This window comes from Meleagris gallopavo, chromosome 7 (assembly GCF_000146605.3).
Source record: "Meleagris gallopavo isolate NT-WF06-2002-E0010 breed Aviagen turkey brand Nicholas breeding stock chromosome 7, Turkey_5.1, whole genome shotgun sequence".
Taxonomy (NCBI): Eukaryota; Metazoa; Chordata; class Aves; order Galliformes; family Phasianidae; genus Meleagris; species Meleagris gallopavo.
This window is the reverse complement of record NC_015017.2, coordinates 2,556,683-2,578,193: the sequence shown is the minus strand read 5'-3', so window position 1 is coordinate 2,578,193 and position 21,511 is coordinate 2,556,683. Positions and strand designations below refer to the sequence as shown.

Here is a 21,511-nt window from a genome sequence, read left to right as displayed (position 1 = left end):
TTGGTGAAGAGGCTTATGTACACAGCGTACTTCCCTTAAGCAGTTTATGTAGAGGAAGCAATTGGGAGAACGGTTACCGAGCTTACAGCTTCCTCGATATGCTGGAGGGAGATAAACACCAGCAACAAGCACAAGCACCCGCTTAGCCTATGGCCGCCCTCTGGGCAGCACAGCCGAGTTGCATCTCCAAGCACAATGAATTAACATCCAGAAGCGCTCGAACAGATGCTTACGTATGGATGCTTACATACGGTCATTCACACCATCAGCCTTTAAATCTCAGAAATAAACCACTCTACTGTAGCTAATTTGTTGCAATTTTATCAATACGCTGCGTTGGCTTGGGCTGAGCTGAGCTCAGGACACTGGCGTAAGCTGCACAGAATCCTAGAATGGCCTAGGTTGAAAAGGACCACAATGATCATTGAGTTTCAAGCCCTCTGCTGTGTGCAGGGTCACCAACCAGCAGACCAGGCTGCCCAGAGCTACATCCAGCCCTTCTGATTTTGCCTGAGAAGCAGAGGTGAGGGCAGGTAGGAAACCGCCAAGGCACGAAGAAAACCCTGGGCAGCTCCTTTTACCCAAAGAGGTTTAGCAGCAGTAACAATAGCAGGCGCTACGAGTCATCTCTTCCTGGCACACGGTGTGGGGCTGCAGACAAGCAAAACAGGGCCCTCCCTTAGCAACCAAACCCTGCTCTCTTTTTCCTGGTCACCAGCAACCAAACCCTGCTCCTACTTTCCTGGTCACCGGCAAAGGTTGGGACCTCGTGCAGTCTCCACCCAGCAGCTGAGCTCAGTTTTTCCATGAGCTGCCTGCCCCGCACAAAGAGCCCAGTTCTCATGCTGGCAGAGCACCCTGTTCCTGTATTTTCCATGCTGCTGACAATATCTTAGCTAATTTGGAAGCGCTGGCACTACTTTGCATTCAGAAGGTAACCAGCTGGCTGCTTTTGCTGGTGATTGCAGGACTCAGCCACGTCCTATTGCTCCTGGACAGGTGAGACAGACACACTGCTCCTCCATCACAAGCACTCGGGAGGGAGCTCCAGTCTGCTACATTTCCCTCACACTCTGGCATTCTCTGCTCTTGCTGACAGAAGTTTCACAGGACTGAAAGAATAACAAATATTCCAGGTCCTCACATGACTTATAAGGCCCAGCAGCTTGCCTTGCTCTATGGCTGCAGCCTGGCATCACCCAGCAGTTATCCTGCAGGGCTCAGCTTGGTGTAGCAAAGCATCGCAGAAACCCCCCAAAACCAAAACTAGCTTGGAAGTGCACTCCTGGGTAATGGCAGCTCACCCTGAGGTGGGACATGAGCCAGTCTCTGAAGTTAATTCTTCAGGAAAAACATCTTTCCTCGCACAAGAAAGCACGGTAACTCAGGCATGAAGAAGTATGCTTAAAACAGGTGATTTGCTATGGCTTTCGTGATCAATAAGAATTCACCTCCCCTCTAATTTACTGGCAAACCTGTACAGGTTTTTGTCCTGTGTGGCACTAAGAAGATATACTGGAAATGTGAATATTTCCTATATAAGACCAACATTACTGAGAATCTCCCCCCCACACACCTTTTTTCAATTGCTTCCAAAACCAATATAGAACCCAAGATGTTTGTTGTCACTTGGCTTACTTGAGAAAGCACTTCATACCTCAGGGTAAGTCAAAACACACAGCGTGCCGCAGACTTCCAGGATTAGGAGGTCTTTTTAATACTTGTGAATTTCCTTTCTTTTTTTCCCCTCAGTAATATACAGCTGACAGCATTCAAGATGTGCACTTGGACATGTCTGTCTTGATTCTACACGGAGCAAGGCATGTTCTGCCTAGATTTGCAAGCTGGTGCTGCTGGATTTCCCAGGAAGGGGAACTGCTACAAACACGCTCTCCTCACCTCTCCTTCCTCTGGTGCTCTGTGGGCTTCTGCAGGCACTGAAATGAGAAGCAAGCACACATGATGCTGTAACTACATCAGCTGAGACACAAGCTAGGCAGCCAATGCTGCATCTTACTTGATTGCTCGCCAAAGCCATTCAGCACCACTAAGCTGACAGAGAACAACTGCTGTGAAACACAGGGGAGCCCTCCAACACAGGTCACACCCTACTGATGTCTTCAGGGCTTGTTACACCAGAGTTAGTTACTAGAGGTGCACAGAAGCAGAACTTCAAGTTGGAATGAAAAGGCCAAAACCTTGGCAGACAAATAGAAGCACTGAAAAAACCTGCAACATGCAGCCCAATGGCTCCAGTTTGGACCACCCCAACATTAGCTCTTAACAGCCACACTGCAATGCTGTCCATCACCTCCATCTGCAACTCAGCTAACTGCATTTCTATCTTAAAAAATAAAAAATAAAAAAAATCGAATGTTTATTCCCTTTCTTATCTTCAAGTAGTGTATTTTAGAATGCTAGCATTGTATTTATTACTGGCATTCCCGACAGCAAGAAGGGAAAATGCAAACCGCAAGTTATGGATGAAAAAGCTGGCAAGCACATCATAACAGAAGAAAAACGTAGTTACTCAAGGGTTTTTTTTCCTCCTTCAGTACATAATCTTGTTCTAATTTCAAGAATGTCTATAAAAACCTATAGAGTAACACCCTATCGAAGTCATGAAGACAGCAGAAACTACGTATGCATCTCACTTTGTCGTGAATGCTTGCTGTGGGCATCCTGGCACCCTCACAGCTCAGCTGGCAGAGTTAACAAAACCTCCTTGTAAACCGTCACCAAGGCAATGAACTCAAGTGTACACAACTAAATGCTTCTTAGGAAAACAATGTCCAGTTTTCATCTCCAAAATGTACTGCCAGTATCAACAGATGACTTTTGATTGAGGCTAGATGGCGACACGGCGAGGAGGAGGAAGGAAACTGCTTACAACTAAATACGATCATGGTTTCACCCCACGTATTCGACCTTCATATTCACTGCAGAGAAATGTACTCAAATGTACAACTATCATTTCTTTACCTTAAGTACCTTTACAAACATGGAAGACTCACATCGTCAAACATCTTAGCAAAACAACTGACTTGGGGGGGTGTCCAATTTTCCAACACTTAATGATAACTACAGATGCAAACTGACCAGGAGGAGTGCTGCTGTGCCTCTCATGATGCCCAGCTGCAACCTAAGCATTTTTTCCTGAATTACTAATTCATACCACATGATCCTGCAAGACCAAGGTTTGCTGGGAGGTAAAACTATGTTTTCTCATGGCAAGCGCTTCTTGCAAGAGTGTCCCAAGAGTGAGTTCTTATTTTGTTCCTCAGAATTCCAGAATTCTGTTTTTCTCCGTTAACTTCCAAGTGCCAGGAGAACGATCAGGCAGACATTCCCCTTTGGCATGTTGATGGCGCAAGCACGAGTTATCTCTCTTTAACGGGTCAGCATTCTTGTTCTTCATGCTTAACATTTTAAGCGAAAGACCAAGAAGAGAAGGAGGGGAAGAAACCCACAGCTAATGAGGAATTTACATACAAACAGCATCAACTTGAGAAACATTTGCTTATGCGTTTGCCAGAAAACCCATCTCAGAGATAATTCAAGCATGTGACCAGAAGCTGGGAAGTCTGTTGACAAGAACCCTTTCCCCATAAACGAAGGAAATGTTTACTTTGCGGAGTGCTGCAGTGAACACCGCGTACAGCTCTACAACATAAGAGACAATTAAGGAATTGTGTCTTACTTCATAAATTGTATTGCCATGCAGTCACAAAGGGCTGCTGCTAAAAATACTGTCTAAACAATAACTGAATTCCATCATAAGATTGCATGGACTGCCAAAGCACATCCTACCACAAGGAATCGATCTCACCACACCTGTAAAAGGGGGGTACCATGCAACAACTGCCATAGACCCTAGCTGCGCTTGAGAGGCATTTATTCCCTTAGCAAACCTTTTGCTTTTTTAAACCCTCCAGAGGGGTGAAAACAAGTAGTGATACTGTGAAACTCATGCATTACTCAGAAAGCTGATAGTCTCTTTTCTCTCCTACCTGTTCGTGTAGCTCATGCACGCTAACAATAACGAGCTCGCAGAGCAGTTCCACAGGGGCTGGCAGCTGGAGTGGTCTCTGGCACAATGCTGGGCCTGCTGTGTGTCCCAGGCCGCTGGCTCACTGCAGCTGGTTCTGCTATAAGCAGGGCTCTGCTTTAAGGCACTCTGGACTAGTGGGAGGAGGGAAAGTGCTGGAAGCACCTCCTTCAATCTAAACAAACCCCCTCCACGTGAAAACGCTGCAGAGTTCAAAGTGGCTTCAGAAGAAAATGAGCGTGACAACTGATCAGTTCTGCAGGCCTTCCCATTAAAAATAAAAAACCCCCAACAATTCTGTGTAAGTATTGTAGCAAAAGTGCCTGAAGAATGAAAAGATGATTGATTACAATCGGAAAGCGATCCTAAACTGGGTGGTTTGTGTATAGAGAGGGCATACGACTTTCATGGCTGTTTAGCAATAAATACCTCATCACATTTTTGTACTCAGATGGAGCACAGCAGGGAGGCAAGAACAATCCCTGCACAGAGGCTGTGGGCAGCTCTGCAGGAGCGTGTTGCAGCTTCCAATCCTGACCACCTTTCTGTAGCTGCTGTACCTACCTGGCAGAGGATCAACACGGTATCAGCATTTCAGTCACATCTTCAGTTAGCATCCCTGATCAGCTCTGGTCAGTGAGTGACTGCTCCCATCAGGGAAGCACTTGGATGCCACTCTACAGCTGTTATCTCAAGGAATAAAGCCATGAGCTTCATACAGCCTATACAAGACTATTCACATACTTGAGCTCAGTACTATTATTCATGTAAAATAGTTTCAAGGGAGTCAACACTGACCTTGGAAACAGCTGGATCATTCAGTCAGATAAGCAAATTGCAATTGTTGAGTCTAAAATGACATCCAGTAGGAAAATTCAAGAAAACCAACTGACAGTAATAACAAATGCTGCAGTTTCACAATAAGAATATAATAAGGTCCCCAGTGCTGTCTCCTGAAACATTCACTTGCAGGAAGTTGTGTTCAGTGGTCCCTTTCACTTGTCTTAACAGCTCTGCATTCTCTCCAGCTTGACACCTTAGACCAATACTACACATACAAAATGAGTGGAACTCTATTTCAGACCCTTGGTACTGCTCTGCTGCTTCTTTCTTGCAAAAGCCAAACAGCAAACTGCATGTTTCCCAATAGGGCTGGTCTGCAAGCACCCAGGGCTCAGCAGAGCTTCAGTAAGGAAGCATGCATGCAAATTGAATTCAGCCATTAGTACACATCAGCAAAGAGCAAACACATTTGTCTTGACCATGCTGCTCATGGAAGAAGCAAACACAATAACCAAATTTGGAGCCTGCAATAAACAGCACTATTTCAGTAGCTTCTTTATAGTGTAAACACAGGTCAGGGAGGGCTCCAGGGCTCGGTGAATACCAGCATCTTTTTGAACATGGGCATAAACAGAGCTTTTGTTCCTGAACAGTAAAAGCATTTGAAATATAAATAAGAACTGATATTCAGAGATTGCTACGAGCAATATAGTCAGTGGAGACCAAAACGTGGTACCCACAGCATCCCAAATTTCATGTGAATAAGTCTGGAACACAGCCCTGCAATTTTAGCATGTTCACATGTTGATGCAAATCTCAGCTTAAAGCAGCATCTGTAAGTTATTAATCGAGGAAAAAAATAATTAAAAGCAACTAATGCTGTTTTGAAGGATAAGCTGAAAATACTGCAGACTAAGCAAAATACATGGCGGGATACATAGAAAACATTATATAGACAAAACGGATGATGAATATCAAACAGGAGCACAAGAAGAAACAGGTTAAACAGGTTGCCCAAGGAGGTTGTGGATGCCCCATCCCTGGAGGATTCAAGGCCAGGCTGTATGTGGCTCTGGGCAGCCTGGTCTGCTGGTTGGCGACCCTGCACACAGCAGGGGGTTGGAACTGGATGACTGAACCTTTTCAACCCAGGCCATTCTAGGATTCTATGATTGTAAGGATAGGAATCAAGATGCTTGTGAAAATAAAAGGTCAGAGCTGTGAGGAAAAAGGCTTAATAAAAGTACAGGGGACAAGAGCCAAAGCCTGTAACACCCAAGATTTAACAGCCACTGTCCTGTTTCTATACACAAACAGCTCTTCCATTAATTTTTAGGGATTAGCCCTGGAATGAAAGGAACTTGCTGCTCCTCTTTCCTGTTTACAAGGTGTCTGTTTTATTTCAGTTTCAGAAATGAGCAAAACAAGGGCAGCCACTGCTCCAGCCACTTATATAGTGTTACTCCTGCAGCAAAGAAAAAAAGAGCTTCAACACAAACAGAAGTTTTTTCAGTCCAGTAAGCTTTTCCTAAAAATCTAAATGAATTATTTTTTGTAATAACACTGAACAATAGGTCATAAACAACCACCAGATACAGATTTTGTTTATTTTTCCTTCCTCAGTTAAATGCAATGGCTCAACCAGTCTGAGCTGGGTGTAGACTTGTTCATTTGTAAAAATATCATCATTCTGGTCAGCTGGAAAGCAGAATGAGACTATGGTAAGCACAGCTCCCCAGTAAAGGCATTACACTTCTGACTTTCCAGTGTGATGAAGAGTCAGATAGTCAGAGCAGAGGACAGAGCTGATGCAGAAAAAGTGTTTTCTGAAGAGGTTTTTACTCAGTGCACTGCATTGTCACACCAAGTAAGAGACTGAACAGCTTCCAAAGCCAAGACATGTTGTAATGTTATCTTTAAATGGCCCAAGATTGGAGTTAGGTCATGTGAACTGCTTGAGAATCATCCTTAGTGTGAGACCTTTACATTTTACAATAGGTCAGAACTGTTTGTATCAGTGGGAGGTTCTTGAATCTTCATGCCAAAAACTAACCAGTAGGTCGCACCGGTCTTTGTCATCAATTAATACAGAATTTCACTGTGCTTCAGTTTCTTGTCCAGAGAAAAGAGATGATATGTCCCTCTGGAGGAAAACAAATGCAAGAGGTAATATTCTGAAATCTTCATATAACACATTACACAAACGTTATGCCAGCAGAACGAATGAGAATCTCCAGTAAGAGCTTAATCTTTTGCACAGCTAAGTCATTTGTATTTGTTGGGTACACAGGAGAGCAAGCTAGAAGCAAACACAGCTCCTTTTTGGAATTTAGTTGTCAGGAGCAACTTGCATAGCATAGCAGCTCTCTGCAGACAAGAGCAACAGCCCTCAAACTGCGAGTCAGAAGTGCTGACTGCAGGAGAGAAGATATGAGAGATCGTAATACAGTCACTGTATCAGGTACTTGCCAAGTCTGCAAGAGAGAAATGCTACGACACAGACTCTCATGTACTTTTATGAGAAAACAAATTGTGCTACACTCTATTGGCACAGAATTGCAAGTTTCTGAACACAAGTAGGAAAAAATGCTTTTGTATTTTTAAGGCACCACCCAGATTTAATCTTCTTGAAATAAAAGAATGCTCTAATTCTCAGATGTATGCAGTGAGGCAAGTCTGAAGGTCAGCATCCCATCTAGCAGGTCAGAGGTGTAGTGGTGATGAATTGCTCCATACGGAAAGGTCAAGAGTGAACTTCTAGCTTGTTCAGTCTGTCCTGAAACCCACAAGAGGGAGTAACAATCAAACAGAGCAAATGTCCTGAGTTACCAAAGAGGCAGTACCTCAGTCACACAAAGCTGGGTCCCCAAATTTGCAGCCTAAGTGTTCCATTGCCTGAAAATTTTGTCATGGAGGATGTGGATGAAGATATTAGCACTTTTTAAGTTAACCATGGGATAACAAAGAGGATACGTGACCACTGTAGAAGGCGTATTCCTCTGTGTACCTACATGGTAATTCAGCCTTCCTTAAATTACCACCCCGTCCAAATGCCTTCCAATCACCTATGCAAAGTATAAAGGAGGGGAAAAAAAAGCTGAAGCAAACCAAAGGTAGCAAGAGGATGGGGATGCTTCAAGTCTGTACTATATTTCCACATTTTCCTCCTATAGAAATATAATCCCTAACTTCATTCTGCTTATACTCTATGCTTGGTGTCTCCATCCTCAGCTTCATGAATGCTTTCTGAAGACCTCCAACAAAACCTATATGTTATTTTTTTTTAAATACCAGTCATTCAAAAGGTACCAGGTATTCAAAAGGTTCTGGCACTCAGAACTTCACTGCAGCAAGAATAAAACAGAACATTAAGAGGTTTAAAGAGTTCATAACATTTTTTGCAGGCTGCCACAGCTGCCTGCCATGCTTGTTTTTTTAAGCAAAAGAACAGGAATAAATATGACAGCACTTTGACAGAGCACTTTGATGATAGTTATGCTGCTTAAAGTGGGAGCACCTTAGAGCTCTAAGGAGAAGTGGAAAACTGCACTAAATGCTTCTGTAGAGGCACAGCCTCGTGCAGCATTTTGCCTCCTGCCTCCCAACCCAGCATTCCATTTGCTGTCCTGGTTCAGTTACCGCATCCCAGCTCCAGCCTGGCTGCCAGCCCTTCTTGCAGAGATAATGGCCTCGGTGCTCTTACGAATGGACTCTGGGCATGGTCATCACTCCAACACAAGCTTTATTGTGAGCTCTGATGGCCTTGGCCTTTTAATGCAGCTTCTGCCTATGTATAGCCACAGACATGTGGAACACCTGGTTTTACAGACACAGCTGAGCACACTGATTTTGCTTGCAGTTAATGAAAAATATTAAAATATTAATAATGATCAGAAAGCAGCTTGTTAGTAAAACTAGAGTAGGCTTTAAAGTGATACAACAAAAGACAACACAAAATGATACACTTCTGTTTATTTTCTTAGATCAGATAGCTTGCTTCTGCTGAAATCCACATCAGGTTCTGCCCACCTGCTCCTCCCTGGCAGTAACATGAGGTTATTGACCCCATGTACCTCCTATCTCCTACAAAGCAGAGTGCTGATAAAGATCTACACATGCCAAGCCCATTTATTAAGAGAAAAAAAAAAATCAATTGAGACACAAGGGCATGAATGGTAAACTCGTCCAGCTGCTCACAGCAATCACCATCAAAGCAAGTGACCATTTTAAGTGATTCTTCAGGAAATAGTGCAATCAGAACATTGTTTAAAAACTGTATGTGTAAGTTTCAGAAAGAGCTGCTTCCAGTAGCCATATATAACTGAATTATGGAGAGATTCGCTTGTCTGTAAGCCCAGCACAAACCCTCTGGTAGGAGAGCATTTTAAATACAGTTATGCAAAATCTGCAGATGCTGCTTGAATCTGTGGCATAACATTTGCTAGGGAATGGAAGTGGGTAAATATATCATGCAGCTTGGACATGCTCCATCACAAGTAACTGAGAAAGCCTATTTTCACCTCGCAAAAGCATTTAACACTCCTTTCTGCCTAGCCAATGCTGAGGAACAGGCTTGTGAGCTATTTATACTCAGAGATAAAGGTGCCAAAAAAGGTTTAAAAAAAAAAAAGCGTTGAGGTCGTCAAGCCTCAGTCTATCTAGGAGATGTAGTGTTCCAAATCATACAGCCTGTGCTTCATATAGCTCTTAGCAAAGGAGCAGAAAAAACTATGCCAGGAAAGGAATGCAGTTCTTCTCTGAACAGCACATTGAAACATGTGAACACAGAAGCTGGACACACTGAGTATTTGTCCAATGTGTTCAGCTTATCCACTTTTTAACAGCAGGTTTAAGGCTTCCTGTAATACCAAAAGGCAGAGCTGCATGATTTTACACCATCACACAATGAATGGTCATTTCACAAGCAGTTAGCAATATCATAAAGATCACTGCTCCACTTGTACAGAAGAAAAGGTTGCAGAATTATTATTAACTCAACAGGGTTTCTGAAATTCTGACAGTGAAGGTTGTTCTGCAAGCAACCTTGAGTGTTTGGAGGACACTCTCCTGTCATGCTAACAGCTCTCTGACAAAAGCCACAGTCAGCAAAGTCACGGCAAGTCTGTAGCACCAAGACTGGAAAAGCCATCCATGTATGTGCAAATCCAGTTCAGTGCTCGTAGCAAGGCTGGGAAAAGCAAAACTAATTCTCTTCAAATAGGAGAAGTGCTGTTATAAATCCAGCTACGTGCTAGAACTAAGCATGATGAATAGTCAAGGTTCTGACAAACCTGCCATTATAACCATTGCGCTGCAAGCAAAGCGCTCAGAGATTTTCATGTAGCTTAAAAAGGATCTATCAGATCACTGCCATATGCCACACTACACCAGGGACACTACAGCTGGCAGCTACCTGGACACGAGGAGATATGACACACCAGAACAGGAGGAAGGGAAGGATGCTCCCCTCTGTGACATTTCCAAACAGCAGCTGAGAAGCACGGCGGTTTCGGTGGAGGACGTTCACATGTATCGACCTGCAGGAAATGACTTTGGGCTGCATCCCTGTCCGTTTACCATGCAGCAGTTTCTTCCCAGGGCATCTGGCAGCCAGCCCAGCAGCACGCGGTGCTGCTGTCCCACTTCCAGGCAGAAGCCAGAGTCACACACAAAGCATTGGGTAGGACACAAGCACTGAATCCAACCCACTCTTCATCTCCCTGGATGACTTTCCCCTAGCAGATATGGAATCCTTCCAAGCTTATCACAGGGATGTTTGCTTTGCAGGTGTATTATGTCCAAGGCTTACTTGGGAGGTGTCACTTCTAACTGTCAGGAAGAAAGCTCAGCTATCTGGATGTCCACTGCAAAGGATGCAGTGCACACACTAACAGCACACAGAGATGATGCTTTCAAGTCTGCCTGTCTCGTGGCCATTCTGAAACAGAAATTATTCATCACGATGTGGCCTCCTCTGAGGAGAGATTTTCTCACTAAAAACACAAGGAAGTTAATTAATTTTAAGTGATAATATGGAATTACCCTTGGTTTGCTTGCCAGGCTCAAGTTTAACACCTGTGGAGATCAAGCACCCAGATTAAACGTAGTGGAATATCATTACAGCCCTGACACAAAAGCATCTATTTCTGCTCCCTTATGAACAATTAAAAGGATGTTGTATAATGTTTTGGTGACACCCAGAGACCAACCAAGATCACATCTCATCTGTATGAAGACAAGGGGATCAAATCTTTCACTAACTGAGCATATGAATCCTCAAGCAATTAATGCTGCCTGCTGTTTAGTGCTTGACTTTCACAGCACTCTACTTAAAAAAAAAAAAAAGAAACAATACATACAGCTCATGTCCTAGCTGTGCATTCTGTGAAGAAACTGAATATATACCAACCATTTAGCATCTATTAGAATCACAGAATGGTTTGCATTGGAAGGGACCTCAAGGATCATGAAGCTCCAACCCCCTGCCACAGGCAGGGCCACCACCCTCCATATCTAATAGTAGACCAGGCTGCTCAGGGCCCTGTCCAACCTGGCCTTGAACACTTCTAAGGACGGGACATCCACAGCCAACTTGCTTCTCAGCCTTTTGGCTAAGATCAAGTGTAGTATGTGCAGATTTTAAACAAGTATGCCGCCAAGAGTACCGATCATCTGCCCCACATAAGCAGCAAGCTGTTTGACCTTTCAAATTCTGCCATGGTATCGCATCATTCCAAACAACAGCCATCCCTCACTGCCACTAAGCCCAGGGAAGGGTTTCTTTTCCCTTAACGATGCACAGGATTGAACTCCTGCCATGCTCTTACATCCATTTCACTGAAGTGGAAAGAACTCTAAATAGGCTGATTATCATCAATCTCATAAAAACGCCTATATTCAGGCGATCAATGAAGTACACAGAGCAGCTCACAGACAGCTGCAGAAGCTGAAATGGTGAAAGCTGCAACTTCTTTAAGAGGGATTTGCGCATTTCTCCTCTGCACGCTGCCTGCAGCACTCCCCTTCTGCAGCTCGTGGGCAGGCCCCTCCTGAGCCGATCTCCTTAGGGCATTAGCACACACTGCCAGCAAGGCAGCTGCTGCTTGTCCTGCTCTGTCCTCTGAGAGACAACGAAAGCACCACTCTTAATGGAACGGACATGAGCAACAAGGGACAGATGGCAAAGGCATACTCACCACGTGCTTCCCTTTCAACAGGAGATACACTGCTTCACGATCAGTTACACTAAGAAAAAACACCCTGGCTTGGGCTGCTTACTGATTCCAAGGGATACTCCTATATCACAGATCACTATCTGCTTTTCCTTTGCTCAGCTTTCAAATCCAGTAGCAAGGGAGCAACAGAAGCAAGACTGCACATTGCTCTTTGCCCCACTCACATACTTATCCACAGGTTGGTAAGGAAGTGATTTCTCTGCTCGTTCCCTTACAGTATCTCAATAAGGAAAAAAAATAACAAATATGGTTATTTTTCATCACATTCATGCTGTGAAGTTTCCCTGTGACAACCCAGCTGATTTGCACGACAGCATTCCTATAGCTAACAAAAGAAGCAAAAGATCAGGAACAAAAGCAAAACTGAGTAAGAAAGGAAAAAGATCTACTGCTGGAAATATGACTGAAGCGCTAAAAATGGAGCCCAGCTTATAAAGAGAACAGGCTGCATAACTAATAATAAGAATGTTCTTTGGCTTGTACTAAACGTGACAGTACCTGGCAGAGAGGAAAAAAAAAGTGCTGTTTATTATAAAATTTAAGACCTCATTTACTTGAGAGACTAATGAGGAACAAACAAATTCAAGTTCTGACCTATAGTTCTAAAATTAGTTCTGTTCAATGCATTTACTACTAGCAAATGCCATTCAAATGACACGAAACTCAAAATAGGGCTCTAGAAAGCCATGCATGTTTCCCATAGCATACATCATCCTCCAAAACTAGATTTCTTCACATGCAGAAGGTATTGATCCTCTTCATACTACTGGGGTTTTTATGGGCTCTTATACGTTGCCGTAGCATAAACCGTGCCCAACCTTGTAATAATTCAGTGATACGAAGCACAAACAGAAGAAGAACCCGCTCACAAAAGCGATTAGAAATGTTAAAATAAGTCTCTCACCTACACTGCCAAAGCAGAATATAAGAGCTGTGACTGGGACCAGTCCAACAAAGCGAAATCCACATAGGTTAAATTGGTCACGAACACTAGATTTCATCTGAAAGAGTGGTTTTATTCTAAACTTTGCAGCTGGAAGCTATGAAATGCCTCTCAGAAGCACAGCAATGCTTCTGTTAGAAAAAAAAAGAGCACCTGCCTAAATGACACTTTCTTTGGAAAAGGGCTCCTCCACACAGGCACAGCTGAACAGAAGGGCCTGGAATTGTTTTTCAAGTCATTTCCCTCAGACCTTCTGTAGATGGGCTCTAGCCATGTTAGTTGGGGCTGATTCCAGACAAAGGAATCTCAGATTCAGCCCAGCACATCAACCATAGCTCTCGTATGGTTAAAAGGCTATGACTGAGCAGCCTGTATATTGACAAAAATGGTATCAATTAAGTTGTATTTAACCCTACACCAAATTGAGTGATGTTAAGAACAAGGCCAAGACAGCTTTACTGTCAAGAATGCATGTTCCTCCCACCACAAAATCCCTATCAGCTCCAGGAAACCATCCCAAGGTTGAGAGCCAGGTTTATTTTCTGCATCTGTTCCATCCCAAGCATTCCTGTAGGCATCTAACTGCAACAGCAACAGATCTGAGAGCTGGAGATGAGAGCTTGCAGATCCCACTAACAGTTGCCTAAGGCATTAATTACTTTCCATGCTATTATTTTAAGTTTAACACAAGCACCTAGATGACTAATTTATGCATTTAGACAGTTTAAGCTTTCTCCATATCAAATCTGAAATCGAAGGTGAAGCAAGTGGAATACAAAGAGTAAAGTGTGAAGTTCTCTAATTCGGCACTTATTACAGCTGAAAAAAACCTGTCAGCTGTTGGAAGTACAAACTGTCAAACATTTTCCCTGAAATCCTACTTGGTAATGGTCATCTCAGTGCATGTGCCAGCACTGCCTCTCTCGTTTCCAGTAATCTGCCCAAAATCTGGATGTTCGGGTTCTCAGAATCCTTAATAATTTAAGTGGTTCCAACTGAGTGTCTAAAATTGAGTAATTATTCTAAATTCTAACGTGGTGGTAAGAGGAAAGCTATTTTTCCATGTGCTCAGATATTTATACAGCCTTATTTTTGGTATGGCAGGCTGTTTAAGGATTTATACTGAACCTATGGCAGAGGAAAAGGAAAATATGTTGCACCATACATTCCCAGTAAGCCAACCATGCCTTTGGATGCCATACCTGATATATTTAAACTCAGGCTGAAGCAATTTTACCTGAATAAGTTACAGCTAAAAAAAAAAAAAAAAAAGCATTATTTCTGTCTTATTAAGCCTAATCTAGTAGCGAATGTTTTTCTTCTTTTCTGTTCCAATTAGGAAAATTGCCTTGACTTTTATTGGAAATTACATCAAAATTAATCCATATTGCGTTCCCTCAGTCACATCTGTTCAGCTCTCACTATTGAGATCCTTCACCAGTACATTATCTGAGTAAGATTTCATTTTCCATATGAGGTTTTCAATAGCAGATGATATATCACCATTATCATGACTTTTAGAAGAAAAAAAAATAAATTGTGTAGTTAATCCTTAAGAATTATGAGCTGCTTCTTTCAGAAAAAAACATCAGTTCCTTTGTTGCCCTATTCTCACCTCACCCTGTAATCCCATTCCTTCTCATGCAAAATTCTAGCATTTTGCACAATGATTCTGCACTGGAACTAGATGATCTTTAAGGCCTTCTAACCCAAGCCATTCTATGGTCCTATAGTAAACAAACATATCATTTTGATATTCAACCTTAACGTGCAACCCAGTAGAGTAAATCATAGCATCTAAACTACGCTTTAGACATCATTTAGCAAGCAGACTGCTTTCTATTACAGCCTACACCACATACAGATGGAGCTCATTAAAATAAGCAGTGTGGCAAACAGCAAACCACTCACACGATAGCAGAGGGCTGCAGCTGTTGACCAACAGCCATCTCCACATAACTCTAACTACAGCATGTAACACAGCCCTTCCTTGTTTGTCCACCTTGGAGATGGGGAGCACTTGCAGGAAACACTTTCACCCTTCCTTTCCAACAGGGAAAAGGGTAAATAGAGCATGTCAGATTCAAGGTGATGCAAGAAACTTGTCTTTGTGACTTCAAAATTCCAAGGGGAGACAGGAGATATTAGTGTTGACCAGTCCTGTAATGAAGCCTTGAATGGAGCCTCCTCTCTCATCCACATCTCCAAAGACAAAGTAACACATTCACTGGGAGGAGAGGGGAAAAAAGTGAAAGTTCAGTTTAATTTTAGAAACTGATTTCCACTTCCCTTCCATGAATCACAAGAAGCCTTGCCAAAGATGTGGATCTTAAAGCCCCTTCCCTTTGTCAAGCACAGTCTTTGCTTTTGCAAAGGGAAAAGCTGCTTTTGACTCCATGCCATACAACCTTCAGTGCTGAGAAGCCAAACACCATCACAAAAAGCAGCTTTGTACTGAGCACTCGACATGCTACAGTTTTACAGGGATGAGAAGAGTTTATCTGAACATTTTTTTTTTGACACTCCAGAATTACAACAACATTGACATACGTACACAGCCTGTTTCCTAGGATGAAAATAGACTATATAGTGATTAATTTTAAGGCACTACGTATGCAAACAATATTATTTTCAATAAAACTTTACCTGAAAGCTGCCACTTTCTCTGTGAGGTTTTGTTTTTAACTACAGTACTGCTAGAGCCTATTATTCCTCACAGCACAGCAACTTAATCTTGACTTCTCCAATGCGTAATTTCCCTTAATTTTCTGTGAAGAGTATTTATAAGGCTATTAACACTAATTATAAGAGTGAGGTCTTAAGCATTAATTACCAGTAAAAAATTAAAAAAATAAAAAAAAAAGAAAAGCTCCGAGCAATTTTTTCTCCTTTCAAAAGAAAAAAGAATCGATTTCACAATCTATCATAGGAAATTGCTTAGGGCAGTGCAGCTACTTCACCCAGCACAGCGAGCAGCTGAAACGGACAAACGTGAGCATCTTTGCAGGCAACCTTTGGCACTCAAATCTTTATTTGCCTTACAGTTCCACCAAATCCTGAAAATCACCTGGAGATGAAGAACAGACTTTCGCTTGATCAAAAGTCAGAAAGAGCGACTTCTCTGGGGCAATGAGGATAGCTGGCTTTTTAGCTACACAGCCCATCTTTCCAAGTTGCACTGCATCTCTGTCAAGTGCAGCAGAGGTGACACCTGAATGCCTGCAAGCAGCAGGGCTTTACAGAGAGGCTGCTGTAATGTGAAGAGCGGATGCTGCTGTGTTTGATGAGGAGACGCATGGAGACTCGAAGCTGCAAAGGAGGGAGGCCACAGAAGATTGCCAACTGCTAGCACAGAGCTTGTTTCACTGCTAGGTTTTAAATTCAGACTTACTGCTTCAACCAGGCTTGACAAAAGCACCTCACGCCAAACTTGCAAAATTATCATCAAGATAATGTTAGTATTGTACCTGTAACACAGAGATGTCTTAAAGAATCCAGAAAAAGCCCTGACCAAGGTCTGAAGCAACAAGTATGGGTCCCACTCTTTTAGATCCACTCTCAGCTCTCAACTGTCATTTTCTGTCTTTCTTTTGGGAAGGTTTCAGCTTCAGACAGGTAGTGATTGCAACATCATCTTATAAAAGATAGTAGATAAGCTTTCAGTCTTACTATGTGGGAAGAGCCCCTATAGCTATAACTACAGTATAAAGCTTCAGTCTAGTTTTCAGTTACTCAGTCTTTTCTTTTTTTAAACCAACTTCCAATCACAGCTCATTCAAAGTATGTAGGCCATTTGTTGTCAGCAACTGAGTTTCAACTTTGCCCCATCCCTTGGGCACATTTCCCACATCTAGATGTGCTGCTTTGAGAACAGGAGGAACAGATCAAGCTGACAGTTCTGCTTCTATGCTTTACCAGGACTTTTTTTTTTTTAAGCAGCTCTTCCTTTCAAAAAACTCTTTGAGACTACTGTTAAACAGCCCAAATTCTCTACAACTACATCAAGAGAAGAGTCAGGGTGCCAAGTCTTGGATGCGAGGAAGCAACTCTGGTCCAAATACAGAGATAAAAGGTGCACTACATAACAGTGCTGGCTGCTGCTACAAGCGTTATCTTGGCTTGCCCTGTCTACTCTTTCAGCTCATTCATGAACTCATCAGTTCTGCTGATTCTCTTATTTGAGATAAATACTTAAATCATATAATTAGAACTTGCCAAGCTTTTTTTTTGGGGGGGGGTGGTTGGGAGGGGTCCAACCTCTCAAAATGAGTCCTAGAAACTATATAGATAAGGTGAGCAGAGAAACTGCTGAGCAGCAAAGCTTGTTTTTTCTAGATTTTATTAATGAATCAGTATTGCTTCTAAACATGTACCTGCTCTAGAAATACCATAATACAGTAGGCACCACATTAGGGAGCTGATATTTGCAGTAATAAGGTCTGGTACTGTTTCTGCTAAACTTGGGCTGAGGTTAGTAAGGAGCTACTCTGGTATTACTGAAGAATAGCAGAACTGATACTACTCTTAAAGCACTTACTTGAACCTCATCAGCTATTCTGTCACAATTAGGGTATTCAGGACTCCATCCAGTGTAATGGCTTTATAACAGATTTCAGATGCCAGAAGATCAATACCAGATTAAACACCATCCTGACAAAGTTATAGAAGGGCTGGATGCATCGAGGCAAACCTTCTAGTCACTCCATCTCAACAGTAACCCCTCAACTTTTGCTCGTTATTTTGCTAAATCCAGGTAGGAAAAGACAGGTAATCTTATAAAGGCCTTTCTCATAATGCTTGAACCGATGTCCAAAACATTGAAGCCCAAAAAACTGCCTCAAAGCAATGACCTGCCCCAGATCAGACCTGCAAAGCAGTCAGCAACCTGCACGACAAAATCCTCTGCTGTCTGTCCACCAGATCCACTCTGCTGGGATCTTCCCCTCTCTGAATAACAACAGGTGGTCTGTCTGTCTTCTCACTTTTAAGGGTTAACTTCAGCATTTGACAAAGCGTGAGTCAGCCACAGCAGGGGAAGAACAGAGCCGTTATGGCAGGAAGTTCATTCCCATGACACCCGTAGCTAAACCACAGGCACAGGCCCTGCAGTTCTGCACACCCTTGAAAGATGGAACATAGCAAGGCAGGATTTAAGGAAGGGGGGGAAAGATGCACATTACTGGGCTACAACATTTTTAAGGCAGGCATCTCTCTCCCTTTTCTCCTCCCATTCTGCATCACCATCTTATTTTTCCTTTTTTCTCCCTTACAAGAGGGAGAACTGCGGTTGTACGGTGTGGCACTCTGACTGCCTCAGAAGCACAGATCTTCCCAAGGAACTCTGCCAGGTTCGCTCTGTTCTCAGTCTGAGTCAGTGCTCAAGTGAGGAAAGTCCACTCTCCATTTCCATTCCATCCTTCCAGCAGTGCTATGGTAGAAACAGACACCAGACTGAAGCAGGCCCTTGGAACTTTCAGCACAGCATTAAACTGTTACAAAAGCAACTATGACTTTTAGATTTGATGAGCTCAGAGTATTCCATAAAGAAGACAGCTAACACAGGAACAAGATGCATGAAAATAAAGCAGTTGCCCAGTACATTGATTATCTTCTAAAAGCACTAACACTAAAAAGCATTCAAGCAAAATAAATGCTGAGTGCTTTGACATCTAATTACTGAAGCATTTGATGGCATTAGCATGATTCTCTCCCATGCCCCTGAACTAGCCCATTTCTAAAATAAGCACTGCTTGACAAACTAAAAAGCCTTCTAGGAAGCTATATTTTTTTTCTTTTATCTTGGGGTTTCATATTTATGTAGCATAATCTCACTGCATAAGCAACCAAACAGGATGAGGAGATAAAACCACCACAGTGTAACTTCACTGCTGGCCCAGACTCAGCCTCCAGACCTTTAATTTAAGAGACCTTTATATTAAAAGCTTGGGTTTATTATTATTATTATTATTTTTAATGTATGGCCGGCAATGCTCGGTACAACAGTCTTTTGAGGCTCTCTGGCTCCAACACAACTTGAGAAAGCAATGAGGAAGTTCTGAAGGCAGCACTGTATTGGCAGAGTTGCACAATGCCAGCCATGGCAGTGGCACAGCCAGGCTCCTGAATGAACTGCCTTCAAGAACCAAAGCATCACAGCATCTCATCAATGAAACCCCTCTCAATGGTGAGAAACATGCACAAGGAATTGTTTCTGCTCTTCAGAGATAAAAAGGTTGAATTCAGCACAATTGAGACCAGCAGCTGATGAGTAAGACCACAGAAGTTGCCAGCAGCCATTACTTCAGGGAATACAAATATTTATTGCAGACTCCCACCCAGCCTAACTATTTTAATGCATTATAAAAATAGATCTAGTTTAAAAACTATTGTGCAAGAAAAGCTACTTCAAATCAACTTTTAGGAGAAAAATGTCAACAAGAACCCCTGTGTCATATAAAAACAGGTCTCGCTCTTGTACTCTCCAATGATTTCCCTGTACAAAGTCATATTGCAGACTCTGCAATACCACAGAACTTGAAATTAAAGCCATTTATGCAATGGTCCTGGTTTGGCAATACTCAGATTAATATTATATTTCATTACATCTAGCCTGCTGTACAACTGGAGCAGCAGTTTGACACTTAAATATCTAATAATTCTATAAATGCTGTATTAGTCACTTCTAAGTTAAGTATAAACATTTTGAAGCAGTTCAACCCAGGATATTAGATATCTGGACTGTCCTTATCTGCCAGTCCACACTTTCCCTCTTTTTCCCAATAACCATCAACAGGGAAATCCAGTCTGAGTAACTGCTTCCTGCATCTCCAATGGTGTTCTGTCAAGCTTGGCATGTTAAAGAGTGTATTGGAAGAAGCATGTTGATTCTACCTATAAAATGGCTGAGAGCAAACTCACAGAGGTTCTCTGTGCTCTGAGGAAAGAGTCGGACTGCATAAGCTGAAGGAAAAGCCAGGAATTGAAAGAATGCATGACTACTCAGCACATCATGGAGCATTAACAGTATCATCACCTGCAATGCTACATTCATATCTGGCCCCAAGCAAAAGACAAAACAGAATATTTGTTACACTTGTTACACTTCAACAGGTCATCCTGAAGAGTACCTTTCCACAGGTATAATGTTCTCAATCCAAATTAAATTTAGCTCTTCAGACTGTTTAGAGTCAGCAAAGCAAGCTGGTAATAAAGACAAAATGTGCTTACAAAATATTTTGTGGGTCTACAGCATAATGATTACATGTTACAAGGAACTGTTTTTCATTACCTCTTTACACACATCAACTTTATACTATTATTTTTAATACGCACACCATACACAAGAGAAATGTTGTAAAAATCATCATTTGTTTTCATGCCCATCACTACTTTATAGTGCTGCTAAGCCCTGAAACACTTGTTAGATGTGGAAATGTGGGGATGGTTAGCTGGGAAAATGTTTCATGCAGTTCTTCAGTTTACATCCCCTTCCTGCCAGTGAGACCATCCATTTAATTATGTCAGATATTCTGCTGTAACAGGCTGGGGGCAAACCACAGCTTCTCTGCATTCTCACATCTAGTGACAACACTCTAATCACATCTCCTACGGCTGAAAGCCAAGTTCCACGTTGAGCTTGCAGGAAAAAAACTACAGAAGAAATTTCAAAAAGATGTATTTAAATAACAACTCTTCAAATCATTTTAAATAGACCTGTCAAAAAATACAGGAAAACCCCCATATCCCACCTTTACAGCTGAGATTTTTTTTTTATTATTTAAATGTACTCTTACCTGGTCAGTAGACAGGAATTACCCTCCCATGTTTGCTATTGCTTCACAGTCCATTTCCCCCATGTTAAGAAAAGTTCCATTAGGGAGCCAAGGCCTTCAAGCTGACTTGCACCAAGTGAGACAGCACTGAGCAACCCATCAGCTCAGATTAAAGCTGAAAAAACGCCGTTGTTTAAGAAATGATTGGACAGCTTTTGTGTGGGGGTGGGATAAGATTACTGTATCCAAACTGAGTCTGAGCTATCCTGGATTACCTGCAGAGCCTGCGCCCTAACCCTGACTAACAAATGTACTACCAGGTTACAGATACTGTTCTGTGGCAAAAAAAGACTTTGATGGCTATTTATTAGCATTCTAAAACTCAAGGCAAGCTATGTGGAATATGCTCTGAGCACTGCCACCACACAGAGGTGCAGTCCTCCCCAGTCAGGTCCTTTCCCCACTAAGAGTGATCACCACTCAGCAGATATCATTGGATCCTCTGACTTACCCTCTAAAATTCAGCTTGTGTCAACAGTTTGATGTGGGGAACAGCTGCATTAGAAAAATGGCAAGTAAAGAATGCTGAGAGAATGGCATAAAGCAGCAACAAAGGATTAGCCCTTTGAGAAGCACTTTCTACCAGAAGAAAGGGCAACAAAAACCCAGTATCACAGAATGGCTTGGGTTGGAAGGGACCTCAAGGATCATGAATCTCCAACTCCCCTGC

At 42.5% G+C, this 21,511-nt stretch overlaps 1 protein-coding gene across 5 annotated transcripts in view; it reads right to left on the bottom strand.

Annotated features, from left to right (window-relative positions):
* LRRFIP1 (LRR binding FLII interacting protein 1) overlaps positions 1 to 15,038 on the bottom strand; it is a 71,855-nt gene extending 56,817 nt beyond the window's left edge. For 2 of the 5 annotated variants that reach the window (XM_031554093.1, XM_031554096.1), the window contains exon 1: positions 4,011 to 4,164. Coding sequence is in view for 1 of the 5 variants with exons in the window: in XM_019616868.2 (XP_019472413.1) it covers positions 1,900 to 1,937; positions 14,921 to 14,966 (84 nt within the window). In the remaining 4 variants the exon portion in view is untranslated. Of the gene's footprint in view, positions 1 to 1,657; positions 1,879 to 1,899; positions 1,938 to 4,010; positions 4,165 to 14,920 lie in introns of those variants that run through there. The other 3 variants (XM_019616868.2, XM_019616867.2, XM_010713266.3) reach the window with 3 other exon arrangements.
* Between the last annotated feature and the right edge of the window lie 6,473 nt (positions 15,039 to 21,511).